General features: G+C 45.3%; 1 protein-coding gene across 1 annotated transcript; it reads right to left on the bottom strand.

Annotated features, from left to right (window-relative positions):
- Window positions 1–9293: 9293 nt before the first annotated feature.
- On the bottom strand, window positions 9294–10184 carry LOC144134127 (uncharacterized). The gene has a single exon (XM_077667104.1). The coding sequence runs from the start codon at window positions 10182–10184 to the stop codon at window positions 9294–9296; it is 891 nt and encodes a 296-aa protein (XP_077523230.1).
- Between the last annotated feature and the right edge of the window lie 15864 nt (window positions 10185–26048).

A 26048-nucleotide genomic window follows, 5' to 3' on the forward strand; every position in this document is an offset into this window, starting at 1 on the left:
AGAAGCGTTGCAGGGGACGGCAGAAAGTTAGGCGGGCGGATGATATTGCCAAGTCTGCGGGGAAGGGGTGGCCGCATCTGGCACATTACAGGGTTAACTTGAGAGATGTGAGAGAGGCGTTTGCACTGCAGTGGGCGTTGTCGGACTGATGATGATGATGACTATATTCGGTTGAAGCGTTGGTCAACCTTCTAGAGGCACCTCACTTGATGTAGCTTTGCCTATACTCCAGAGCTCTCATCATTGTATTCACCAGCCGCCGCAGTGGCTCAGTGGTTATGGCGCTCGGCTGCTGACTGCAAAGACGAGGGTTCAGTACAGGCCACGGTGATCGTATTTCGATGGAGGGGGAAAAAAGAGGCCCGTGTACTGTGCGATGTCAGGGCAAGTTAAAGGAACCCAGATGGTCAAAATTTTCCGGAGCCCTCCACTACGGCGTCTCTCATAGCCTGTTCAAGAAGTACTTTGATTTGGGCTAGTTGGTTCATATCTTGAAAGAAGTTAGGACGGCGCTAAAACGACAAAGACAAAGAGGCACGAACACAACAGGACGGGCGCCCGTCCTGTTGTGTTCGTGCCTCTTTGTCTTTGTCGTTTTAGCGCCGTCCTAACTTCTTTCATAGCCTGTGCCGCTCTGGGATGTTAAACTCCATAAACTAAATAAAGAATACGACATTTAAAACACATTTGTCGGCGCACCTAATCTTTTCCCTGTGGTTACAGAAGTGCTTAACAGTTCTTTTCACTCTAATATACCAGCCTCACTTCTTATCTCAATCTTCCACTTGTACTGACGCGCTGTTTCCTTCCACGGATTGTTCATATTCCACTTGTTCCGCCAATACTTCTGAATTGTTCACTTACTGCTCCTTTCATTTCCCGCTAAAAGTCTCTTTACTCATCAGACATTACACCACCTTCTTATCCCTCTCTCGGGCGAGACCCTGCTGCGGGTGCTGTTCTGCTCCAAATGATTCATCTCATAAGCAGCATATTTATATTAATTACACACGCCCATTTCCTTCTTCACTAGCTTATAGTGCACAAGCTCTGCACAGGAGGGCTTCGTGCTCCTTTGTTGGGCATGGGTGCCTCTCCTCGTGGCCTACACACTGTTAATTCACTGCCTGACTCTGTCTGACTGAGTCGATGCTTTGCTTTTCTCTTGTTTTTGTTTTGTGGTTTTCACTTCACTGCTTTTCTTCTGAAATTTGTTTTTTATCTTGAGCGTTTAGATGCTTTCTTTTATCTTGACATAGGTTTAAGCCTACCAAAGCGTTGCTGGTCTGGGCTCCCGCTCTCTTCTTTTTACGTTTTATGTTTTTTTAGAGAACAAATAGAAGGGAAAAAATGGCTATGGCATTCTGCGGCTGAGAGCAAGGTCGTGGGACCGAATTGCAGCCGTGGCGGCCACGTTTGAACGGAAGGCCAAATGGAACAGGCATTCTTGTTCTGTGCAGTGCGAAACCCCAAGGTGGTCGAAATTATTGCAGCGACCGCCACTACGGCGTCTCATAGCCCATTTGCCACTCCAAAAAATTAAGCCACATAAAGCACTTTTACTTCAGCGACAGATATAACCAAAAAATAGTCTTTTTTACATGCAAACCTCCTAATATTGAAGGCTTTGTGCTCACGCTGCTAAGGGCTTAATATTTGAAACTTATTTCATTTGTTTCGAAGAGTCACCCAGCGAGAAAAAAAGAAAGCTTCGCAGAAACGAGCAGGGTTTCGACTCAGGCGAAACAGACTGGCTAAAAGGCAGTAAATATTCGTTTGCGAGTAAAGCGCCACTGTGTACTCACTATTTCAGCGTCAATGTGAGTGAACACGTGGTGTTTCTTTAAGTTAAGCTCAATAGCTTTTGAATGGTGCGGATTTTGTAAGAGTACACGAGAGTTTTTCGTGTAGAGAGGGTAAAGTCGGCGTACGCCAAAAAGTTTCACGAACATGAGAATTTTTTAAGTGGTATGGTCTTCGTTTTTCCCACTTTTAGAGCACTGCAAGTTGCTACATGACATGGATATGTGAATTACTGTCCAGTTAGATCTGTGGTGTTCTTCAGTTGCGTACGGGAACAAGTGGCCTTAGTAACAGCTTATGAATTTATTTAAAGGAACATTAAAAGGGAAAACTAGAACAGCCTATACTCTTAGGTTAGGAGAGTATGAAAACAAATATGTCCTTTCTTGAAAAAATAAAGTTTTTTAGCGGAAAACTGCGTAGGGCGAAGAAAACGCGACGCCACCACTCGGAGATTCGTACAGCGTCGGGTAGTGACGTATTTATGAGCTTTCTCCAGGAACTCTATTTCGCCGTCAACGGGGAATTATCGTCGATAGCGTGGCGAGTGTAGCCATAAAAACTGGACGTGTCATATTAAAACAATGAAAAAATATAGGGCCTAGAGAATCATTTGCCTTTCTTATCCTTCGGTAAATAAGGGTGCCCGCTATCCCTATAGCTGCTGTTCGCTCTTTATTTATGCCTGCTGTGTACGGGCATTCTGATTAGTTGTGTCTTTCTTGGTTTTCTTATTTAAGGTAGCCAGTTCAAGGTACTGGTTTACGTAGACGATCTCGGTGATCTCCTGTGTTGACAAGCAAAACATTTACGAAGTTGTTCGATTAGCCGAATTGTTCGGTTCCATTTCTGTTGTCCAGATTGTTCGTTCCTAGCATTCTATGGCACTGAAATACCTTGAAGTTTTACTGAAGGCCAACAATCATAGTTCGCATAGCTGGGAAGAAAGCCTCTACGGCGATACTCTGAAATATTTGTCACGTGCCTCACGTGAGACATAAAAAAATCACAAAAAGTAACAGTACGGTTACGAACGAGTAACGCGAATGCTTTTTCGTTAGCTGTGGTGGGACTGCAATGAAACAAGCCAGACGCCTGTCTGAGGGACTGATATATTGATCAATGTGCAGCAGTGGTTTGTGATCCAACCAGCTCTCGTAGTCGAGGTGAACGCCCAAGCAACTGTAGTCTGGTACAAGTCCAGAAAAAAAAAAGCTTTTAACCGTCAAAGAACCCCCTTCCAGCCAACAACGTCGGCCGATGCTCATGAAACTGCTAGCCGGAATAGCAGGACAATGCAGGGAATAGCGTGACAGTGCAAGGAGGGGACAATCCCCTTTCATCTGCGACTGCCTGCATTATTACGATAAATGATTCGTGAGAATCGGCCGACGCCTTTGGCTGGGAAAGAGTCTTTTGAAGGGGGAAAACCCTCTTTTTCCTGACTTGTATCCGGCTACAGACCACCCGTCGTCTCTAATACTTTATTCGTCGCCCTCTTTTCCGTAGCTTCTTGTGCCCGAAGATCAGGAGAGGGGGTTCCCCTCTCGCCACTGTTCTAACTCCCAACCGAGGCAGGTGCCGCTATGGGCTCCGACGGCGGCGCGGAACTCACGATCGAGCAAATGACAGCTAACGATTTTAAACAAAGGAGGACGTGGGAACGTCAACGGTGACGCTTCACTCGGTGGGGCTGGTGGAGAGATTTAGTGCGTCAGGGATCACCAGAGGGTAAAGAAAGGGCGACGAGGGCAAATGTTGAATTCCGGTTCCCGCTGATCTCGCTGCGGAAAACGCGTTCGGAACATTATCGCGGCATGAAGCCGTTTCGTTGACTATAAAATGCATTCATTACCTGCTTTAAATACTGTTCAAGCGCTTTTTTAACAATAGTGTCGGAATGTCAGTAATGCTTAGTCATGGGCTCTTGTAAGCAATCTGTTGTAACATTGAGTACGCCTTCTGTGTATGAGGCGGGATATTATATCGCAATGTGCTCTTTAGAAATGACACCAGATAACATATTTGATTCATTCTTCTTCGCAAAAACCAAAAGGAAAGCGTAACTGACATCACATAAATGTGTTACTAGAAATCTATTGGACGCCAAATAGACCTACTCGAATATATTTAGCTCTATAGCAGCGGTTATGTACCCTCGAGTGGACTTGGCTGAGCTGAGTTGTCGGGTAGGGGACAAGTCAGTGCGTTCATGTAAACGCAACCGAGTCGGGTCGGAGAGTCGACTGGGCTCGACCCCTCAACTCCGCCGCCAGAGGTCGGCTGACTCGCCGCAGTCTCTGGAAATTATGCTTAATTAACGCTTGGGGAAAGTGTTTTCTGCTGGGGAGAACACAAGCAGGAGCCGGTTTACTACTCGTCCGGCCGCGTCTCACAGGGCGTGCCACGGGAATTGTTTCGCTCGTACCGAGTTTACATAAAGAGGCAGCCATCGAGTTCGGATCATCTTGCTCAACTCCATCCCCTGACTCTACCCTGCGTTGTCGGCTTCATTTAATCGAGGCTCATAATTCACGAAACTGCCTGCGAACACTACGTAACGCTAAAGCGGAGCATACAGCTGTTATGCGATAGAGCGCATGTCGAAGGCCTTACGCCTTCCCACACAGGCAGAGTCTTTAGAGAATTTCTGAACAAGGCTAGCGACATGAAGCTGCTACCGAAGATCTGCTAGTTCAATGAGAACATACAACAAAATTCACAATGAGACTCTGACAGGTTAATGACAATCGTATCCTCCAGCTCTCCAATCCTCGCGCTTCGGTGTAGACAAACAGCATCGTGCATTCCATATGCTATTGTGAATAATCTGCTACGCATGAAGTGAAGCCTAATTCAAAATACATGCGCTCGTACGATGAATGTTCAATAATGCTGAGGCTATGGAGCTGTTGCTTACGATGCATGCTTTGGTTGGCAACGTGAGCCATGCAAGACCCAGACAAAGCAGTCAAGAACAAATATTAAAAAATCTTGGCACCCTTTCTTATTCCGTCTAGTGACGCTCTCCCTACGGATACCCCGCTTTCTCTATTAACTCATTCATTCGTATTTTACCACATTCACAACGAACTGATTCTGTGACGTCAGTTCATCTCTTCATGTATATATCACGCTCAAAAATGCCTGGTTTATTCAAATTGACTTTTTTTTGGATAGTCCTATTTTCTTGTTTCGATAGTCCTGTTTGAATCATTTCTCCTTGTAATAGCTGTACGCAACGACAGTATTTAAAAACATAATTTTGTCATTTTCTTGCACCGATTGATAACTGCCTTGGTTATGTTATGAACCAAACGCTTAATTATTTCTGCGCAGTTTCTCCGCTCGCATCCAAACAAAACTGTTTCACATACAGCATACGGTGCGATCGAGCCTCTTTCAACGCTGGCAGTCCGAGCCGTCTTGGTTTAGTTGGATCAGCGAAGCAGTCCTGGAACAGTAAGCGCGATTTGGCAGGAATGCTGGGCCGCAAAAAAAAAGATATATATATATATATACTGGTGACACCAGCTCTTTCTAAGTCAGCGTAATAGAAGCCTTCTTCATACGATGACGCATCTTCCGTCGTATCATGTTTTACGTGCATCTTATGCTAGGACGCAATTTCTCGATTCCCTGAGGGTCATAGGAATGGAGTAATCGAATGCTTTAACGAGATCGCTGTTTCATTTCGGACTGAGGCTCGCGAGTTAAAGCAACCAGCACAAAAAAAATTCTGGTCAGAAAATTATCGCGTTATACTCGACTGCTTCTCGTGATGACAGAGGTCAGTTCTCCGGGATGCTTGGTAAGATATACGGGCTGTTTCACCTAACACTTTAAGCGATTTTTAAAAACAGGCTTTGGAGTTAGAAGAGCGCTTTTCGGCTTCGCATTGTCAGCGGTGTAGTACATCAGAACACAGCTAAGACGTGCTAACCAGAAGGCTGCTTAGCCAATACTGAATAGTTAACTTTTTAACTATTATCCTTAGGCTCCTTTATTATTGAGAGTCGTGTTGTCTACCGTAAGCAATATCCATATCAGATTTTAGAATTTCGGAAACGGGGTTACTCTCGGCGCTGTGGCTCAACAAATTTTTGCTAAATCGCGCCAGAATACATGCGCTTTCGAGAAAAAAATTATACCCATAAAGTCATAGCAGTCTATTGAGCAACACTATTAAGTGTTTGGGGACGGAATGAAAACAGTATCAATTTTACAAAATACGTTAGATTAGACCGCTTTATAAAAAGGAGAGTGCACAATTAAGCGTACCGGTTAAACAAAAAGAGCTCGCAGGAGCGCACACAACACTGACTTACATCATTAGACTCTCAACCATGAACTTCTGCCTTCGACGATAACTTTCAATTTAAAAAAAAAAGAAAAAAAAGAGGTTCATGTTGGGAACAGTTAGTACTGCGGAGAGAAAACGTGGGAGCTTACGAGGGCTGCCGTAAGTTGATGTTATATTCTCTCTTTAGGTGGCGCAATTCTCTCACGTTGCCGCCGTCTTCTTAGATTTTAAACAATTTTTTTATTCCTTCTCTCTTCTGCATCTGTCACTGACCCAGCACATCCACGTGATGAATTACAAAGTTAGCGTCGCTTTTTATTTTGGTTCACACAGGGATCAAAACTTCAGCACGTGAACAGGGTGCTTACGCGTCGCAGCCGATTTCATGAGTGACTGCACGAGTCGCAGCACGAGCGAGTGCGCGAGTGATCATTCGCTGAGGGGAGTAATGAGCCACATTACCAATTGCTTACAATCGCAACGCAAGACACTGAAAAATCTTGGCGTTTTTTTTCCTTTAAACACCAAACACTTGGCCCTCACTAGGGGAGCTAGCAGTCAATAAAGGTAGCGTGCGTTCAGGAGGAAACTGGCAGAAAAATCGTAATTACAATTTTTCCATAAAATAGAGGGACCTTAGTTGATGCAGCTGCCTCCTGCGTTTTTGGAATACGTCTGATCTGGAAAACAATACCAAGCTATGTATTTTTTTCGCCCGGTGTCTGTTTCTACTGACGACAGTTGTTCAATGCCTGCAACCTACTTCGCGTGCGTAGTTCGCATGCTGGCTCGCAGAGCTACCTTCGCAAATTCCAATGCCGCGATGCAATCGATCTTTTGCTGTTTTAATTGCGGTTGAGTTGTCTGCTAACTCGGGGCTTGTCGGTATTGGAATCATGCATGTCACACTTTTCTTCGCCTTGAGCCATTTCCCTCCAATTGGAGGCGGAAGGGGGGGGGGGGGGGGGACCTCTGCAAAATGGCAGTATTGGTGAGAAAGGTCGGCAAGCACAGAACAGCAAGGTATTTGTGGTCACTTGCATGAACATGCCTTCATTTACAGACCGCTCTTAACTATCCTGTATTTTGGAGGGAAATCTGCTTTTGTCGAGAGCTTCTAAGGACCGGATCGACACACACACGGCAGCAAACCAGTTATAATAATCAGTTATAATCAGTTATAATTGGGTGCTTCGTGGCACAAGAAGGCCAGTGTGAAATCTCCTCTTTCATGATTTAACGCTTGCCACTTGTTGCTTAAGTGTCGCATTTCTTTTCAAACTGCAAGGCCAGCCATCGTATTCACGGAAAAGTAACTTGACGTCACTAAATCAGGGTTCACTTTTTGGCGTTCTCTGCACGCAAGGCTAGGCTTACTTGGCGAGCGGCAGTTTTGCTTTTTCCTCAGCGGTATTGGTTGAACATGTGCTAAGATCCAGTTTCATTAGATATAACTGATTTACTTTTGCTGTACACTTAGATTTCTCCGCTATATTCATTTTTTTTTCTCGAACCTCATTCGCGCTCGTCATCTTTAAACAGCATAGTCAAAATTCTCTCCCGGGATCCCTCTGCAGACCCTCACTTATACAAACATTTTATTTTTGTGCACATTCATAATCTCTTGCGCCGTCTTGTTGCCGGCCATTAAATCGCTTTTATTTGCTTGTTGTGCATGGGCTGTCTATGAGTTTATATCTTCTTAAGTTATTACTGTGTCTTCACTTTTTCACTTTTTCACGGTGTCATCACTTTTTTATTTTTGTATTCAGGATTTTTGAAAAAAAAAAGCTTTCCATGCGGACTTTCGGCCTTCCGTGTGCTCGCAGTGAACGCTTGCGTTTACCGTGACCCCTGTTTTTTTATTTGTTTGTCCATGTTTCCTTTTTATTTTCGAACCCGCTTCAACCTGTTCAGACGTAACTACTGGTGACAAGTTTCCTCGAAATCTATTTTTATTGCCCCGAAGGATTATCCTTCGGAACATAACGCCAATATTTCATACGTCAGTGCCCATGGCCTGGTCAAGAAAAACTTCTTACGCGCTCTCTAGATACGAAGTGATATCAGAGAAGTTATCGGAGTACGGGGCACGATTCGAATGGAAATGAACTCACTTGTTACTTAGTGTCAATAATCTTAAAAGCGCTAACATTTTAGTGTTTTAATGCTGACCCCGTTATTCTAGCAGCAATATCTAGGGCCCCGACAACTAAACGAAAAGGGGTACTGTTGGTTCGGATGTTGGGCGGATGAGAATAAAAAGTTTGTGGGGATGTGGCGGCCGCAGTTGGCACAGGACAGGGTAAGTTCGGGAGATATGGGAGGGGCCTTTGTCGTGCATAGGGCGTAGTTAGGCTGATGATGATGTCTCGATTCAGTGATCAGCTCTGATGAAAGAAGCGGATAAAGAAAAAAAATGGAAGACAGTGCTCTTCCAGCACGGTAGATTTGCAATATAATTCTGATCCAAGAATTAATGGCACATTTATTACCGCTTCACGAAGGGTCTTGTGTTTTGTGTACCGAATTGACCGCCGCCAGCTTGACACTTATATCGTCCCTTTAAAGTTTTAAGAAGTTCTATTCTTCACTTACTTATAAATTATTATTTGAGCATGCCTTCCTGTCTTTCCCTTTTATTTTATTAAAAAATACCGCACCATTTTATACACTAAAGATGTTAAGGGCAGACAATTGGTGCCTTCCTAAGTTTCTGGATAGCAGTGACGTTCTTTTGGTCAAGGTTTGAAGCTTTCGGCATTTAAATGACCTTCAAGAGTTTCCGCTGGGTTCAGAGTTTAATATCTCACTTTCTAGACCACGAAATTTCCTTTTAAAATCTTCTCTTACCATTCATTTTTTTTCTGCTTAGAAACTAGAATGCACAAGTGCGAATATGACTCTATCTTCTCCCGTCTCTCCTGGCACACCCCTCTCCCGCTCCAAAAGTTGGCGATAGATGCGCCCCTACCTTGACTTTCAACGTCTACTAGCTCGGTACAGTAAAAAGAATTACCAAAAATGAGTTTCATGATAGTGGTTTTTCGCTGCGGTGTCAGACTCTTTCCTTGCCGTCTATCGGCACACAGTAGTGCACACATCGGCGGGGCAGCACACCGTCGTCCTCGCTATCAACCTCCTGAACTCTGCGGCGTTAAAGGTATTGAACACACACAACTAGTCTTCAACGGCCACTCCTCGAGGACACAACCTGGAACAGTACAGCCAAAATCAAGACTACACCAGCACTCGGCAGTTCACCGCCGTGGTTCGGGCCTACACCGTCCATTCGGAAGCAGTTCCTGCGTATCCTGCTCAGTTCCTTTTCGCACAAGATCCCCATGCCACGTCCTTCGCACGCGCAGTCCAGCAGTCTGTGAGCCTTCTCCATTCGCACCAATACGCGGACGCTGTTGCGACACCGAGTCGAGCAGTTCTGGGAGACGCCGTCCAGCACATCCTGGCAGAAACGCCGGTAGTAATTCCACGCCACCGAGCACACGGGATCCGAGGTGCAGTCTTGGGTCAGCTGCGAACACAGTGGTTTGGAGAGATGCAGTGAAGTCGCTGAGGGCGAAGAGGATGAGAACGAGATCAGCGTCAAGCCTCCTGGCAACTGGAAACCACTGGTTGCATTGGCAGTGGCAGGTGATGTTGGGCACGGTTTGTTCCACCAACAAGGGGCCAGCCGCAGCCTGAGGGTGCTGCAGAAATCGTCGCTGCCACATTCGCAACCGATGTACGCGTAGCCTTCCTCGGTGCTCGCCAGAGAGACGAGAGACTGGCGGCAGTAGACCGAGCAGCGACCTGGAGTGAGGCCGCCCAGCTCTCGCCTGCAGTCGAGACGATGGCCGTGGAAGGCCATGCCGCACACGAGCCGGCCGATGCAGGACTGCTCGGCTTTATCGCAGGATGCGCGACGTCGGGAAGACGCCAGCAGGGTGTCGGCGACGTAGCCGCTGTTGCAGTTCCCGTTGCTCGCAAACACAGCCACGAAAAGGCTGGCGAACAGCACTAGCATCTTGCTGTACTGTACAGGGTCTGGGATAAACAGGGCCGTACAAAGTGTCACCATTGCGGCGTCGTGGGGAAAACGTGATGCCTCTAATGTGTCACTCGTTGTTTAGTCGTACGTCCAGGAGTTCTCCACTAACCCAGTGTCAAGCGCAGTCCACGTAACTGGCAGATTGTGCACAGACACACTCGCAAGGGCACAAGGTGTTTAGCTATTTTCTTAAAGCACTCGAGAAGTTAAGTCACAAGCTTTAATTGCAGTAAGCTCGTGTGGTCCTCATCAGTGATGCTCTGTAATCACGACGCATTAGTAAACAATACTCGTAGAATCCACTTTCAACACACAGCTTGGTTGCAATCTTCACAACGTAGTATTTCAGAATGAAGAAATACGCCCACAAGAAGGAAACGATTCGGACCGTGATTATGTGAAGCGAGGCTACGGCAGTAGAGCAAGTGCGAATCTGCTTCTGCGGCTAACAGTTGTAGGTGTGTTATATCTCAGTGTGGCCGCGTAGAGGTAACTGAGGATGAAAAGTCACTAACGCCTTGTCCGCTTCGCATCTTCCTTCTTAAAGAGCGTCTCGCTGCCTGGCAGATCCTGAGCCGGTCGTCCCAAAGCAGGCACTACAGACAATGCTGGGGAAAACTACCACCTTGCATGCAGCTTTAGACATGAAAAATGCATAATGCGCGACTTGCTGTAGCAAGAAATGCCATAACTCTAATCGAATGCACCAGTTTCGGTAAGGCAAGGATGACGCTTGAGACAGAAACTGGAGGTAGCCGCAAACTACAGTTCAGTAAGATGACTACGGCACGTGTCGGTCGATTTCTAACGGTATTGCTCTTTTATGGTATCACAACGGAGGTCAATATTTCTACTTATCATGTCAGGGAAACGAAGTTGCGCTAACATTTGAGTACTCTTGTGCACCAACAAATTAACAGAGGCATTTAAATGGACTCTTGCAACGGGTGTCCATGTTCCGTACAATGATAGATGTCATCTGACTGCCATTTTTTGCCCTATATAATGCCAGAATAAGACGCTTCTTTTCGCTGGGAACTAAAATTAAGAAACACATACTGCTATATGTGAATTAAATAAATAGCATGTGCCATCGTTCGAGTTGAAAATCTCCTATTCACGATATTTGCGCGGATGTCAGCAGCTAATGAAACCTCACAAACACAACCGGCTTCAGAAAACGAGTACAATGCGTTACGATACTAAGGACGAGGCAGTGCACGTGCCGTATCAGACTGCAAAATGTTTACCGTTTTCAGCAATGCTTGAATTGCGCTAGTATAATTATAGTTGCATTAAGCGCTGAATTCTTTAAGGTATCAGCCAGTCTACTCCTTTGTCGAGTTATTGATTACAGCAAAACACGGCTGGTTTGCCGCCAGAAGAATCCATTGGCTCGCATATTTCACATATTTTGGAAATGATATCAGCAGCTCCTGCGCTTCTCTTCGCCTCCTCTTACGGAGCAGACCTTCATTTGTAGCATTTAACTGTAGTGTCTAGCCCTTGGGCCAAAATAATGCACAGTTTATAAGTTTGAAGCCTTTTAAAAAGTCTCCACTTCAGTTAAAGAAAAAAATCATTACCTGCGATGTGTTTTTTTACAGACAGTGGTTGAGAAGTTGTGATGAATTTGTGATGGAAGCCTTATGCTGCTATAAAGAGTCGCAAAGGTCGATAACACACCCACGTAAACTGCTTACGCCGCAGCGGTTACCAGTTGTTAGCTGGCAAGCTAGCAAAGCGAGAAGACATCATCAAAGCAGCATGGGACTGTTAGCACTGCTAGGCTACACGAAGGATCAAAGTGTTTGAGTCAGTGGGGTACAATCTTGAACATCCATTTCATGAGTTCGCACGTGTTCGCAAAACAGCAAACTTGAGCGAGCGAGGACTTCTCTTGTTTTAAGGTCTCTATATCGAGGCCTTTAAGCACTGAGTAAATTGTGTCCGCTAGCAATTCTGAAATCGCCCTTCCTCAGGCAGAGAGAAGCAGCTTTCCAAGCATTGTGTCATCGGAGGGGTCTCTGCAGCCTTCATTTCATTAAAGCATCACATTTTCGCCGTCGTATTTCGTAGTCATATAATACCAGCTCCAATAATAGCACTCTAATATCAAGGTTGTTTCAACAATCTTTTTCCTTTTGTTTTCTGCATCGCGTGTGGGCGAAATAAAGCTCAGAAATGACAGGCGCTTTTCTTCCACGCCTTCGTGGATACGATGGTTACTTCCGTCGACTTTTTCTGCTCTGACATTTACAACAGACGAGTTTGGGCCTTGGCAGCAATTTCATCTTCCTTCTTTTTAGCTGCTTTTTGTTCGCTGGATAGTAAAGCCAGAAAGTGCGTCGGCGCATTCACTGAAAAACAGGCCTGCGTCTTCAACTGATATTGAATCCTCTTCTGATCGCGCTTTGTTTTACTTATTGTCTTTTTAAGAAGCGGATCCAGACCAAGCTATACGATACACCATCTTGTTTCCAGACAGGGCTTTCGACCCTCTTCCTTGATATTCTCTCGACATAGGGAGATAAACATGCTCCGAAAAAACAGCGCTTGCTTCAACCAGCTTCAAGCCGCAGTCCAACAATTTTGTTCTTTGATACTTGCGTTTGCTGAGAATCAACGTAGCGCGATGAACAAATGCAGTGAATAAGGGTTGTCGTGCTTAAGCTGGTTCCTAGACATTTCAACGTTTCAGGCGCAGTGACAGACAATCGAAAGTACGGCGTATAGGCAAGAGGCAAACGAACAAAACCTTTGCGATGACGTCAATGTAGTTGGATGACACGATGTAGTCTATCTTGACGAACCATAGACAGCAGGAAATCAGATGATTTGTGTTGTGTAGCCTTAGGACTTACAATCTACGCAAACACAGAACACTGTTCTTCGTGGAGGGCTTTCGTCCAACGCAGAAAATTTCAAGCCAAGGGAAAGGGTGTTCTACATTTGTTTTGTTTGGTTAAATCTTATGCGAGCCTCAATGACACGCATGTTTCTTCGCCAAAAGCTGCGTATAAGTGTCTCGATGCAATACCGTCATTCACGTCTACGCTGGAGATATTAGGAGACCATCTCTTTACCCATGACTTCATAGCGTTGAGCTCGCTATGAGGTGGTTAAGTCAATACAAGGACGCTTTGCTTCTTCAATTCTTCGTCGATTGCCCATTCATTTCAAGCTTTTGCGCGCAAGTAGAACTCACCAACGCCCCACTCTCGGTTTAGTGAAGAGATCACAAAGTAAGGAAGTCTCACGAGGAGCTGTTCTCTCACAATATCAGCACGATCCTCTTTCACCGTTGATTTTTGCACATTCTCAGACGCGCTGTGACGACAGAAGCTCCAGCGACGAACTTGTTGCGGCGAGGTGCACAACGCAAGATGAACAAAAAAAAGTTAGCGCACTTTAGGACCTGAACAGCACTGGTAAGTGTCCGTGAAGACCTAAGTAATGCTGAGTATCCGCTTTGTCCACTTTCATCAAGCGTAAGGTGAGTGCCTGCGACTGGAAACGTTCAGCACAGGAAATGACTTGGCGCAAGCGCGGCGCGGCGACCACCTCGCGATCCCTGGATTGACTGACTGGCTGAGCCTCGGGCGCTCCGACGCGCTGACTGCGAAACCACGCGCGGTATCTCGGGGGTAAGTCGGGAACTTGGAGCCTGAGAGGAAGAGAGGGGAGAGAGCGAGCGACGAGAAGAGGAAAGGGGGAGTACGTGCGGAGTCTCGAGGGAAGTTCGGAACGGAAGTTCGAGGGAAAAACGTGAGAGCGGGCGAGGGAAATAGAAGTGGGGAGGGTACGGGCTTGCGATCGACCTCGAGGAAAGGCAACGGGGCTGAGCGTGAGGGAAGAGTAAGGAAGCGAAGAGAATTGCTACTTTGCGCTGTTACGAAAGGAGGGCAGGAGTGTAGGCACTACTTAGATGGGGATGATGGGCGGAAACGAATGAGGAGTGAAAGGAGACGAGGCAGCCGCAGCTTCGTCGCTCCGGAAAGATCCGGACTGGGAGCAGCAGAAAAGGTGCTTTCTGCGGCGCGGATTTCACGTCGACGGATGGGCGCATTGAACAAAGGGTGGTTTTGGGATTTTTTTTTCTCGGTGATTTATATTTCAGGCCGCATCATCCACTCATTTTCTATTTTGCCCTTTTTCTCGGAACAAAATTGTGTCTAGTGGGTCGGCAGCGAAGTCTGTGCGGTGAGATGAAGTACATGAAGTGGTAATGTGAAGGCTCAGATGGGAAATGTAAGGAACAAACACGAGTTCCAGTTAGCTTCAGTGAAGCATTTAAATATGAATGGTGCCGGTTGGGGGCATTGCTATAAGAAAAGTGACTGTTGCATTGTTAGGTGTTGTCTACAGGTCGCAGTAGCATCGTATAGCCATGTGGCTGTATAAGCTGGGATTTGACGTTTCGGTTTACGCTGAAATATCCGATGGAACTACGCCGACTACACTTTTTCAAATCCACTTTTAACCGAAAACGGCCACTATTTTTGGTCTGCAAGGCATAGTAGGTGGCTGTTGAGTACGGGCTACACTCAGTAAAAAGTGAAAACGAATAAAGTAGGGAAGTCTGCATAATGCGACGGTAGTATTTTTAGATAAGAAGTGCAGTCGTGTCATTTCAGGTACGGTTCTGCTAGCTTAGAGGCGCTTATGCGCCTCCGCAGACCAAGAGGCACCACTGCCTCGTCGCCTGGTAATCAGTTTGTTTACTATCATCACCCGCTTAGAGCAGTTAGCCGGCTAATTAAACTTCATCAATTGCTTGTCGGGCGCCCCCCCGAAACCACACATAGGCGTCACCAAAATGTATCATATTCTGTCTACCGCGGGAGTTGAGCGGCAGTTCTATCGCTGCCGTCACCACGCAGACTGTCGTGATCTGCCCTCTCGCTCTACCCATCGCGAAAACCAAACGATACCACGTGCGCCTAATGCTTACTAAGTAATGCAGGGAAGATTTTGTGTGCCGGCCATCACATTTAATTTTGGTTGCGTTTTAATGATGATAGCAATTCGTTTTACAATCAGGACTCCAGGTTGTACTGCTTGCACGTTAATTACTGGCACATTAACTTCAGACAAAACGGCCGAAATAGAATCTAAGTTTATTTGGACCACGCATGATTCCCACGTCAACTTACAGAAAAAGACAGCATTTCATTTGTCGAAAATGGTACGTACCGTAAAAGAACCGAAACCAGCGTTCTGAAATAATCACTCGAGAAAGTACGCCGAATATTCAAAAACACAAAATTCACGGACTGTTGTTGTCGAAAGTAGATATAAGCATAAAATGCCCTGCAGAAAAGGCGCGTATTCCAGGACCGCTTATAGATACTGATAGCCGCACTTGAGTTTTGACCAGGGTTCCGCATCAGCCGCTTTCTTTTCGTGAGCTTCCCTTCGCGAGTTACAGCGCGTTCGGCTTTCCTTGCCACTTTTTATGTATGGCGACCTGCGTGACTCACGCTTATTACCGGCCGTGCTGATGGATTGCGCCGCCGGCGCGCTCATTACGTAATGACGGCACCTCACGAGGAGCTGTTGCCTCGCTCATCAAGGGCTACTTAACTACGCATGCTCCTCTCTGGCGGCAGGAGAAAACATAGTCTCCTTCGAGGCGCACGCGGACTTTTACTGCCACTGTGCCATGAAGACGTTGTTGTTCACGTGTGCGCAGCTCCAGCGGCACCGCAGCACGTAGGCACAAAGGACTGACGTACTGAAAGTTTCGCCAGTTTTCGTCTAGGTTTCGCTCCGTGTTCGCCTCCATTCTGGGACCAAGGTCACCCGCGGCGCGCCGACAACGGGAACTAAAAGTATTCCATGACCATGACTAAAAACCGATTCAAGTCACACCCCTCACGGCAACGTAGAAAACCTAATGAAGTTTTATTCTTTTAAATATGCGAGAATGTTTTGATTACTTTCTTTTACAGGTTAACAACAAAAGAAACACAGAGGCTACAAATTTCTTAACAACAATAATAATAATAATAATAATAATAATAATAATAATAATAATAATAATAATAATAATAATAATAATAATAATAATAATAATAATAATAATAATAATAATAATTATTATTATTATTATTATTATTATTATTATTATTAATATTATTATAATTGGTTTTTGGCGAAAGAAAATAGCGCAGTATCTGTCTCGCGTATCGGCGGACACCTGAACCGCGCCGTAAGGGAAGGGATAAAAGAGGAAGTGAAAGAAGAAAGGAAGAAAGAGGTGCTGTAGTTGAGGGCTTCGGAATAATTTCGTGAAAACATAACTTTAATCCGAGCGCCATTTTCTTTAGGGCCACGAAGAAAGAGCTGAAAACCCTGGACAAGACTGAGGCTGCCGCAGCTCGCCCAAGGCGAGAATGAATTCCTTGATTTGGACCATTCACCTTAAAATTACAATTACAGTACAACTACCAGCAGATTCAAGCGGCGGCAGGCGGGCTATGTTCTTCACAGGCTCTTCTGCCATTATCCATTTCTTTATTTTTAGAGGTGCTCGTTAACAGACACTGAGATAGAAGACTGTAACACCTTCTTCCCTGGTGAAATCCAACAGGGGGCCTCTCCTGACTTTGTTGACGTTTATTTGACGGGAAAGACCTTGATTGCTGGTAAATCCGGCGATAAAGCTGGAGCAGATTTTCCCCCTACTCCAGTTCAGATAATTGACGTTTGTGATGACGGGAATAACGCGGGGTTGTGTTATTTTGTTTTCCACCGTTATTTTTCTTTGTTAATTCAAAGAAAAAATCACACGATTGAATCTTTGTAATGGCGAGAACGGCCGGCGATGACGATGCCTTTCTTGCAATGTTCGCCGTTTCAACATTTTAGACACTCTTGTTTTATTTAAACCTCGGCTATTTGCCATTTGAAAGGGGTCACCTACAGACTATGGCTAGCATCAGTTGGTCCTCTGTGCGCCTTTAAAGCATTAAAATGCTTTCAGAAGAAAGGAAACGCAACGGAACTTGTGCCAGGTCCAAGCATCTGAAGCTGGAAAGCGTATGAAGAAATTTAGTACTGCTTTCCTTAAGCGGACGCCAAAACTATTGGGTTGGATTCGATCCTGGCTTTATCCCATTCCGTTTTTAGCCCTCGGCTTATTATGGTGGTGAGGGCCACCGACGTATGCCCACCTATCCACTTTTATTTTTGCTGTCTTTCATGCTGCCGTTTATGTCACATCTTTAGCAAGCGGAGATAAAAGATTTAACTCGGTTTCGTCCGTTGTTAACCGTTTTGATCTGTTCGTTTCCACTGAGTTTCCTCTTGGTCTGACCGCACCAGATTTAAAAAGGTCGCCTGGACATATTCGAGATGTTTTCTTGTTAATATTGCCGCGAATCTTTGTACTGTTTGTTAATTTTTCAAAAGTGCGGACACGCGGCTTTATCACTTTGTGATTCCAGAGGCGACCAGATTTATCTCGATTGATCGTATCCAGGCGGAGCCGATTCTAGGTTGTTCCAGTATGTTGTAACTTTGAACGCCGCATCTCGAAAGTTCGCTATCAGCTTTAAATTGAGCACGGCCGACAGCGGCGGGCATTTTGTTCGACGACCGCCGAGCACGCTTGTTTCTACGCCGCCGCCGAGGGATTTGGTCCACTGTGGGCGCAGGTCAGCGCAATAAGCAGTTTGCTTTTAGAAGCACTTTTCGCTTCGACTCCAGTCACCGCTACGCTGCAATATGCGCCATTTTCTCATAACTTTTGTGCACTTTTTCTAGAGCGCAGCCATCGTTCACTTCTGCTCTTTTTTTGGCGGTCACTTAACGTGCAGATAGAAGATTCATACCCAACAACAGTAGACAAAACCGTTTTTGAGCGGGAAAGAGTTTATGAACGCAATTTTTTCACATATTGCAAGATTTCACTGTAACAATAATATATTTGCAGATCTTCCGCCGACAGACTTGCATTTTCTATACTCAAATGTGATACTCAAAAGCTTTCCCCATTATTTTTTTAAGGCAGTCTTAGCTGCTCGATGCGAGTGACGGGAAAAAAAATTGAAAGAATGGTTTTGCTACACATCCAAGGAATGAATCATTACATTCAATTTCCATAAGAGTCCCTTGAAATTTTTCAAAACTCAAAGTTTATATCCGAGAATGTTAGACAAGTTACACCGCCCAGTTGTTCGTTTCGTTGAATGTAGATTGAAAGCATTCATTTATGATATTCTTAAGCATGATTGGTCAGTTCTTTAGTCCGAAAATCCGTTGGTTTCGGCTGCCGGCTCTGTACTGCACACCAGCCGTAGCTGGATCTCAGAGAAGGAGGTGGATAGCGTCGCCTCCCAGCCCGTCGTTTGGCTTGTTATCCTTTCTAGCTCTCGATTTTCCTGCGACTCCCATCCCGCACGGTTAAGGGAGGCCACCCACCCACAGAATATTCCTTACATGCGTGGTGGGAAATTTTGAAAATTGAGAAACTTTAAGACATTAGTACAAAGCTAATGGCCATTCTTCTGATATGTAGCACAGTCTTTCTTTTAAAGTGTTTCCATCGCTCGCATCGAGAAGTTGAGCTGTCATGAAAAAACAATAGGGAACGATCTTGACAACAGCAGAAACGTCAATGGCAAAAAAACCCAAGCCTGCCGATGGGAAATCTGCAGATATATCGATAGTTACAATTAAAGCTTACATTATATGAAAGAATTTCGCTCATACACTTCTTCCCGCTCAAACATGCTTTTCGCCAGAATTGTTGGACATGATACGCTGTGGGTATGTGTCTTCTGGGTACATATAGTCTACGTGGCAGTGACAAACTTTATTTAGAAAGGGGCGGTCCACGTGGGCGGGGTCCTCAGTCCAGGACTCCGATAGCTCCCACTATCTAGCTGGACTCAGACATGTTTACTACCGTAGGCATCTCGAAGTTATTTCTTGATCCTTGTTGAGAGAGGAGTCCGTTGGAGCGTGTCCTCTTCTACTTAATCTGTGGGGCTGGAGAATGTTTCTGTTGCCTATCACTTCATCTAGTGTGGTATCCTCAGAACAGGAGGGTGCCATGGGGAGGAATGCGCAGACTGTGCGTGAGCACCTCCGTTCCTTCCATAAGAGCAGTGTCCTGGGTTGTCGAGATCTTGTCTGTATTGTGCGTTTGGAGGATGCGGAGTAGATGTTTGCGTGCGCTTTCTATCCTGTAGTTTCTTAATGTTTTTTATGGATCAGCGATCACATGCTTGTTTGCATTATAGCTCGTTGTGGAGACATCGCACTCCACCGCTGCATCTTCTGATTGTGTGCGTTTAATCGAGACTGCGCTTAGAAATTTACCCTCTCGGCCCGGGCATGCCCGGTCATGACCTTTGATGGGTCCATCTGCCACAACATATATTGCTTCCTCTTTGCAGTCCAAAGTTTCCAGGATAGCTTTTCTCTGGATAATCTTCTTTTTATGCGAAACTCGGGGGGCATGTTCCTCGTGAGCGGCCGGACTAAATCTGTGCGCTATAGATATGCATAACTATATAAATATATCTATCGAGATATATCTGCGCAAATGTCGCTCCTCTGCAAATCTTAGGCGCACATTCTACGCGTAGGTGTTCGAGTCCCCGACGGCCGGCTTTAATATCAGATAACCTGAAGATCTGCGGCGTGATTTCACCTCCAGCGCTTTTGTCTAGGGTGTTATGAGGTCTAATATTTTTGAGTTTAGTGGTGCTGGCGTTGGCTGTGAACCGCAGTTCTTCCTGACTGCTTTCCGTATAACTGCGTCTACTTTTTTTGTCGTCATTCTTACAGCTGAGATAAGGTGCTGATAATGCGACCCTACTTGTCGTCCTCTGAAGGCGTGAACTACATTTGTAACTTTCTTTTCCTTGACCACGAAATTACAGCCCGACAGCAGGCTGATAATGACTGCTACTTGGTTCGTAGTAGTGCTTCTAATTCTGATTATTTCTTCCTTCTTCCATGCGCGTTGCTTACGATAAGGCTTAGAATCTTGTTTATTTAGACTTCTGGAATGCGCTGAGTCTCTGGTCGAAGGATGACTAAGGATTCTTCCTTCCTCCCTCTGAAGAGAATGAGTTCTGAATTTTCAGGGGCACATATTGCAGCCAGCATCAAGTGTCTCATTTTTTTCACTTGATCCATCGCCTGTTGCAGGGCGTCTTGGAGCAGCAAGGTTTTGGCTAAAAGAGTACCAAATGCAAAAAAATACTAAGCCTGCCCCCCACCCCCAACCACCGCCTAACCTCCCTCTTTGGCCGCTCCTTTTCGAAAGAATTCGGGCATTTGTAATCTATTCTTGTTGTTTCGTTCCTACTTCTGACCTCTGGCGGGGTGGCTCATCGAACGGTGTACGTCGACGTGAATTAAGTGTTTTCGCTACACGCGCTGGCAGAAACCGAAGAAAGAAATCTCCTTTCTCAAGAGAAATCCCGGCCTGGTTCAGTGCTGCTCAGCCTAGGACAGTAAGGTCATCGGTGTTCGCGAGCACACGGACTTCGCCGTTCATATAAACGGGCCGCCAAGCTTACTTCACGAAATAGGCACGTTCTTTGGATATTGCTGCAGGGAATACAGATTATGGTTCTGCTGCAAAAGAAGCAGTCGTCCATCGAGCGCAGGTGCGAGCTAAGCGGGAACCAGAAGGCGGGTTCCTTCTATTTGGCACGGTCGCAGATGGAGTTCAAACCCACTGTCTAAATGTGTTGTGCGCAACCACCGTGGTCAATATCCGACTGATAAAATTGCGTGTATTATCAGGCTGATGATTCGACGAGGCACGATGTAGTTACAGCGTATGTGCGGTCGTAGAACCTGTAGCGGATCTGCGCATGAAGCCGTTATATTTATTAGACCACGTAGAACAGATGTGGTAAGTCGTTTCTCTGGCCGCCGGAAAAAAATCACAAACCTACTTCCATCTAATTTTTTTTTGTTTGATACATGCAACGAAAATATCATTTTGTACTGGGGATGGCGATCTGGATTAGGGAGCACAGAGCATGTGTGAAATGCAAGACAGGTTTCATGCGACTAGAAACTAGGCACATGCGTAATCGACCGGTTATTTCACACTTGAGATGGACGAGTGATTAGAAGGAAGAATATGATGTGAAAATTAAGTCGATAACAGTTAGTGCTAGTTATAATGAAATAATGACTTCACAGCTTCCATTATGCGCGCTTTGGCGCTGGGTACACTCTTAAAGCGAAAGGTTTTCCATGCCGTTTTGAGTTTAATTTTTCTTTCTATGACAGGCTATTAACGTCCGTTTGTATTTAAGAGCCGCCATTCGAGAAGATATGTAATAAACCACGGGAAATGAGAACCACGTTCTTTATAAAGGCTGGACAGCAGCTTTATTCCATAAAAAGGTCGTCTATACGATAGCTCGTAGTTTTTCATGCACGAACGTTATTAGAATAGCGCCCTTGAGGTACTGGCAGGAAACCGCATATTAATATAATTTTTCTACATGTCTAATCCATAAGGAAGACCTGCTGCACAAACATCATTGTCGAAAAAGCGGATATATTTAAAAAAAAGACGCGCGTTGGGGAAACACAGAATTATTTTGTTTGTCACTTTTATGCAAGGGCGATGCAACTTTCATTATAAGTGGCTATTGAACTGAATGCGAAGACGTAACAATAAGGTGAACGTCCGGGGTTCAATCACGCCTGACCTCCGACGTCACAATCCGAAATGCAAGACTTCAAGTGCTCTCTTTTTTTGAGTGTGCCGAAAAACTGACACTGCAAAATTAGCAACACTCAGTGTCTGTAAGACAACGATCCCAGAGAAGCCACGCATATCATTGACCCGGACATGCACACTGAAGGAATAGCAACGCATGAATAACACGCACTTCCGTTTTAGGGATACAGTATGAACTTAATGGAAGTTAGGACCCGATTCATGGAACGGAAGTGGGCGGGATATATAAACTCGAAGAAGTGAACAATCGCTGACAGCATTGTGTTGGACACAGATGAGAGCATCCAGTAGACAGGGTGGAATAATAGATATTCATTAGGCATTAGCCGCGGGGTGCCTTTCAAATACCGCTTTTTGCAAGTCTGGCTCCAGACACCCTAGGGTCACCGACCTAATGCGGGCTTTGACCCCCCGAGTTCAATGGAATCGGTGGCACTGGAAGATTGACGACATTAAGCCGTCAGCGATAAGATCTCTGGTAGCAGTACTTGGCGGCACCTATAGCATATGTCAATCGGTAATGAAGTTTCCCGAAACCAATTTCTTCAGGGACATTCCGTCCAACGCCTGTACCGAACACGACGTTAATTACTGAACCGTGACCGGAGGATCTTTTAGGCGCTTATGCCTTCTTTTTTTTCCTTCTTCCTTCCTTTTTTCCTTTCTTTCATTCTTTCCATCATTTTGTTCCTTTCGCGCTTTCTTTCTTTCTTCCTTTAATTTATCTTAATTTGTTCTTTTCAATTCCTTTTTCTTCCTTTCTTTCCTCCTTACTTTATTGTTTCTTCCTACCTTTCTTGCTTTCTATCTGACTTTCCTTTTTCTTTTTTCTTTTCTCCACCTTCTTGCGTTCATTCCTTTTGCAACCTCATCAACAAGACAAAAGGCCACAGAAATTCCCCAGGTAAAACCTCAGTTCACTGCGTTGAATACGGCACGCAGGATGGCGTCGTGACGTTGCGGTACGACGAGGAATTTCATTGCACTCTGCACCCACCGATCAGAGACCGCTAGGCTCCCTCTTAGCTAAGTCAGCCTAGAACTTGAAACTGTTTCTCTATTATGGAGGGGCGAGCTGCTGAAGCCGGCCATCAAAGGTAAGCACTGTATTCGAATGTTTTGCGCATAATTCAGAAGCATTCCTTAATATTCGTTGTTTCCTAATCGAAATGAACTCCTGCATGTTCTAAACCACTTGGCTGCCAAATAATGTATGCCTGTCCAAAGTGGCTGACTGCATTTACTCTCAGCTATTAACGAGTAAAACATACGTCCCCGAGGACCCTCATCACCTTTGCTCTTTTGATGAAATTATTAAGTTCAATCGGAAGTTCAAGTTCACATTCAATAATACGCATTCAAACTGGTCGCCGGCTCTACAGTGCTGGCTTCCACTGCTGTCATTACATTTAATGAGTGCGATGGTTGTCAAACAACCATCGCACTCACTAACCAATGTTTAGGTCCGCTTCATGCGTTCCCAAATATTACTTCATTGACTCGTCCGTATCGTACCGAACAATTCTGCACAAAAGCATTTTTAAACTAGGAGGAGATTTGACTATAACAATCGATATATCCGCAGAACTCCCGTTGGCAGGCTTGCGTTTTTGTTATTAACGTTTTTGCTGTCGTAGAAAGCGTTCCCCATTAGTTCTTTTTAATGCTCGATGCCAGCGATGGAAACACTAGAAAATAATGACTTTGCTACATATCAGAAAAAGGGAACACTATCTTCAATATTTCCATATCACCACCTTACAATTTTTCAGTATTCAAAATTTTTCTCCAAGAGTATTAGAAATGGCCCATGCTTATTTCATGTTATGTCACTGCCTACGTTCTGCTGTGCATCTATTCAGTCTATTGCTAAGTCTTTACTGTTTACATATAATTAGGGTTCTTCAATATTTAGTGCTTATTTTCTTATTTTCATTAATGCTTGAAATTTTAGTGTTAGAATTGTGCTCATTCTGTAGTCTACAGCGTTTTGTAATGACGTGTATTCTTGAGCAATATGCCTGCACTTCTGGTGAGTTGCTCCATAACGTAAAATGGAGTAGCCTTCGCGCCAGTCAGACACAAAACTCGCCTTACACATCCAGTAAATAAATGAAAAAAGAACGCCACAATTCGTGGCAAATTTTATGTCCATCAAGTGTCCGGCAAGGCTGGGTTCACGTTGACTTAGACGAACCCCACGCAAACTTGATCGCAGCCTCGTCGGCTTCTAATATCAGGGCGGGTGCGCGAAGATTTAACTGAATCGCCTTATCCCAAGACCTGCCTAAGCGCTTTGTCTCAAGAATATTCATTCCACTTATTGGAAGACCGAACAAAGGAATGGGAGGGTCTGCAGAAAAAGCGGGCCACCCGCAGTGCAGAGTGAATACAAGGTCAATACAAGGTGAACCACACTGTGGTGTGTTGTCCTTGTAGTTGTTGCGGAGGAGCTCAAGAAATATCGGCGTGGACGCTGCGACTCGCGGGATTTAGGTGGATTACACTCTATGCTCCGTATTTGCCAGGTTGACAGGTACAAAGACCGCAGTGCTCAGGTGTGGCCTCAGCCCGGATTAAATAGGGACGCACCGGCAGGTGTGCCCTCTGAGTGTCTTTTCGCCGAGATATAGTGCTTAAAGGCAGTCGAAAGTTAGAAACTGCAGGGATGTAAACCAAACCTTGCGGTCCGAAGAGTTTTCGTCAAGGTTGTAGATTTGAGCCTTCAATATTTTCAATTCCGGAATGCAAACACAATGGACACCAGCTTAATCGTTCCCAAAACTAGCAAGTAATCCGATTATTCTATTTTCGTCATGTTTGTCACTTTCGATAATTTGGCTCCGGACATTTTAACTTAATAGTGCTTTTAATAAAATTTGTGCGCATATAAGAAAAGCAGTGCTCAGTGGTTTCACGAAGCAGAAGTGGCTGACGATAGCTAAGCACCTGTTGCGACCAATTAGGGAATATATTCATTTTGAGGAAGTAACCACGGAACACAGTACTGAAAAAGAACAAAATTCGGGATGCACTTAAGCTCCGCCCTAAGTGTATGACGTCTTAGCGTTAATGCATACGTTTAGCGGCCTGAACTCCTCTTTGCATACCACTTCGCAGAAACGCACTCTTTTTGTATAAACTATTATTTTTTCGTATTTTCTGTGAACTATGCTGTATGGAGTTAATTGCGGAGACTTAGGAGAGGCCTTCGTCCTGCAGTGGGCATAGTCTGCTGGCTGATGACGATGAGCCGTTATGAGGTGGCCGCTGAAAGCCCCTGAACAGTGGCGCTGAACGAACGCTTCTCAGTGGTGGAGGGGTACCCAAGCGGCAGCGGTTCGAGCCCCGGCTTTACCCCATTTCTCTTTACAGCGCAGCTGCTTTCTTCAGTGGCACTAAGCAACGAAGCTGCACTGTCAGACGCTGAGAATTCGTTCGGTCTGCGAATGAATTCCAGTCGCACAAAAATCGTTCACAAGCCGTCTCCGGCCCCTCTAGCCGCAGACCGAACGAATTTCAGGTGGCGAAATTCGCAGAACGTGAAACGGGCTTTGGTTGTCGCTATTAGCCTTGCAGAGCACGATGGGCTGTGTCGGTATGCCTACGCCAGACTGTACACTGGGAAGCATCCTTCGCAACCACTAGCTCGAACATGACTGAGCGCCGTGCGGGGCAGGGGGCGCTGAACTGCTGCACAACGTCTGCATCGTAACGCAGCGAACAAAGCGGAAGACTGGGCTGGTAGTAGCAGTAAGTGGTTTTATTAAAATAATAATATAAAGGAAGGTACAGATTTTTTATAGCCCCGGCATCTGAAATCGATACTGAAGCACTTGAGCTGGGGCAGCAGAAATGAAGGAAAGGCAGGCAGAATGGAGAAATGAAATGAGAGGTGAGGGAACAGGAAGAGAGACTAGGGGGAGAGGTAATGTACACAAACTATTTACACAATATGAAATGTAGGGCTAGTTGGTTTGACATGATTAAGGAGCAGCGCATCAGAAAAAAACACTTCCCTTCTTCCTTTCTTTTTTTTCTGGTGCGCTACTCCTGAAGCAATGCAAAAAACCAAACTTTTTCGCCCTCACCTCCACGCCTCCACGACTGCACGCCTGCACGCTTCTGCATCGCACTGATTCGGCGGAATTCTTTTGTGAATGATA

This window comes from Amblyomma americanum, chromosome 5 (genome assembly GCF_052857255.1).
Source record: "Amblyomma americanum isolate KBUSLIRL-KWMA chromosome 5, ASM5285725v1, whole genome shotgun sequence".
Lineage (NCBI taxonomy): Eukaryota > Metazoa > Arthropoda > Arachnida > Ixodida > Ixodidae > Amblyomma > Amblyomma americanum.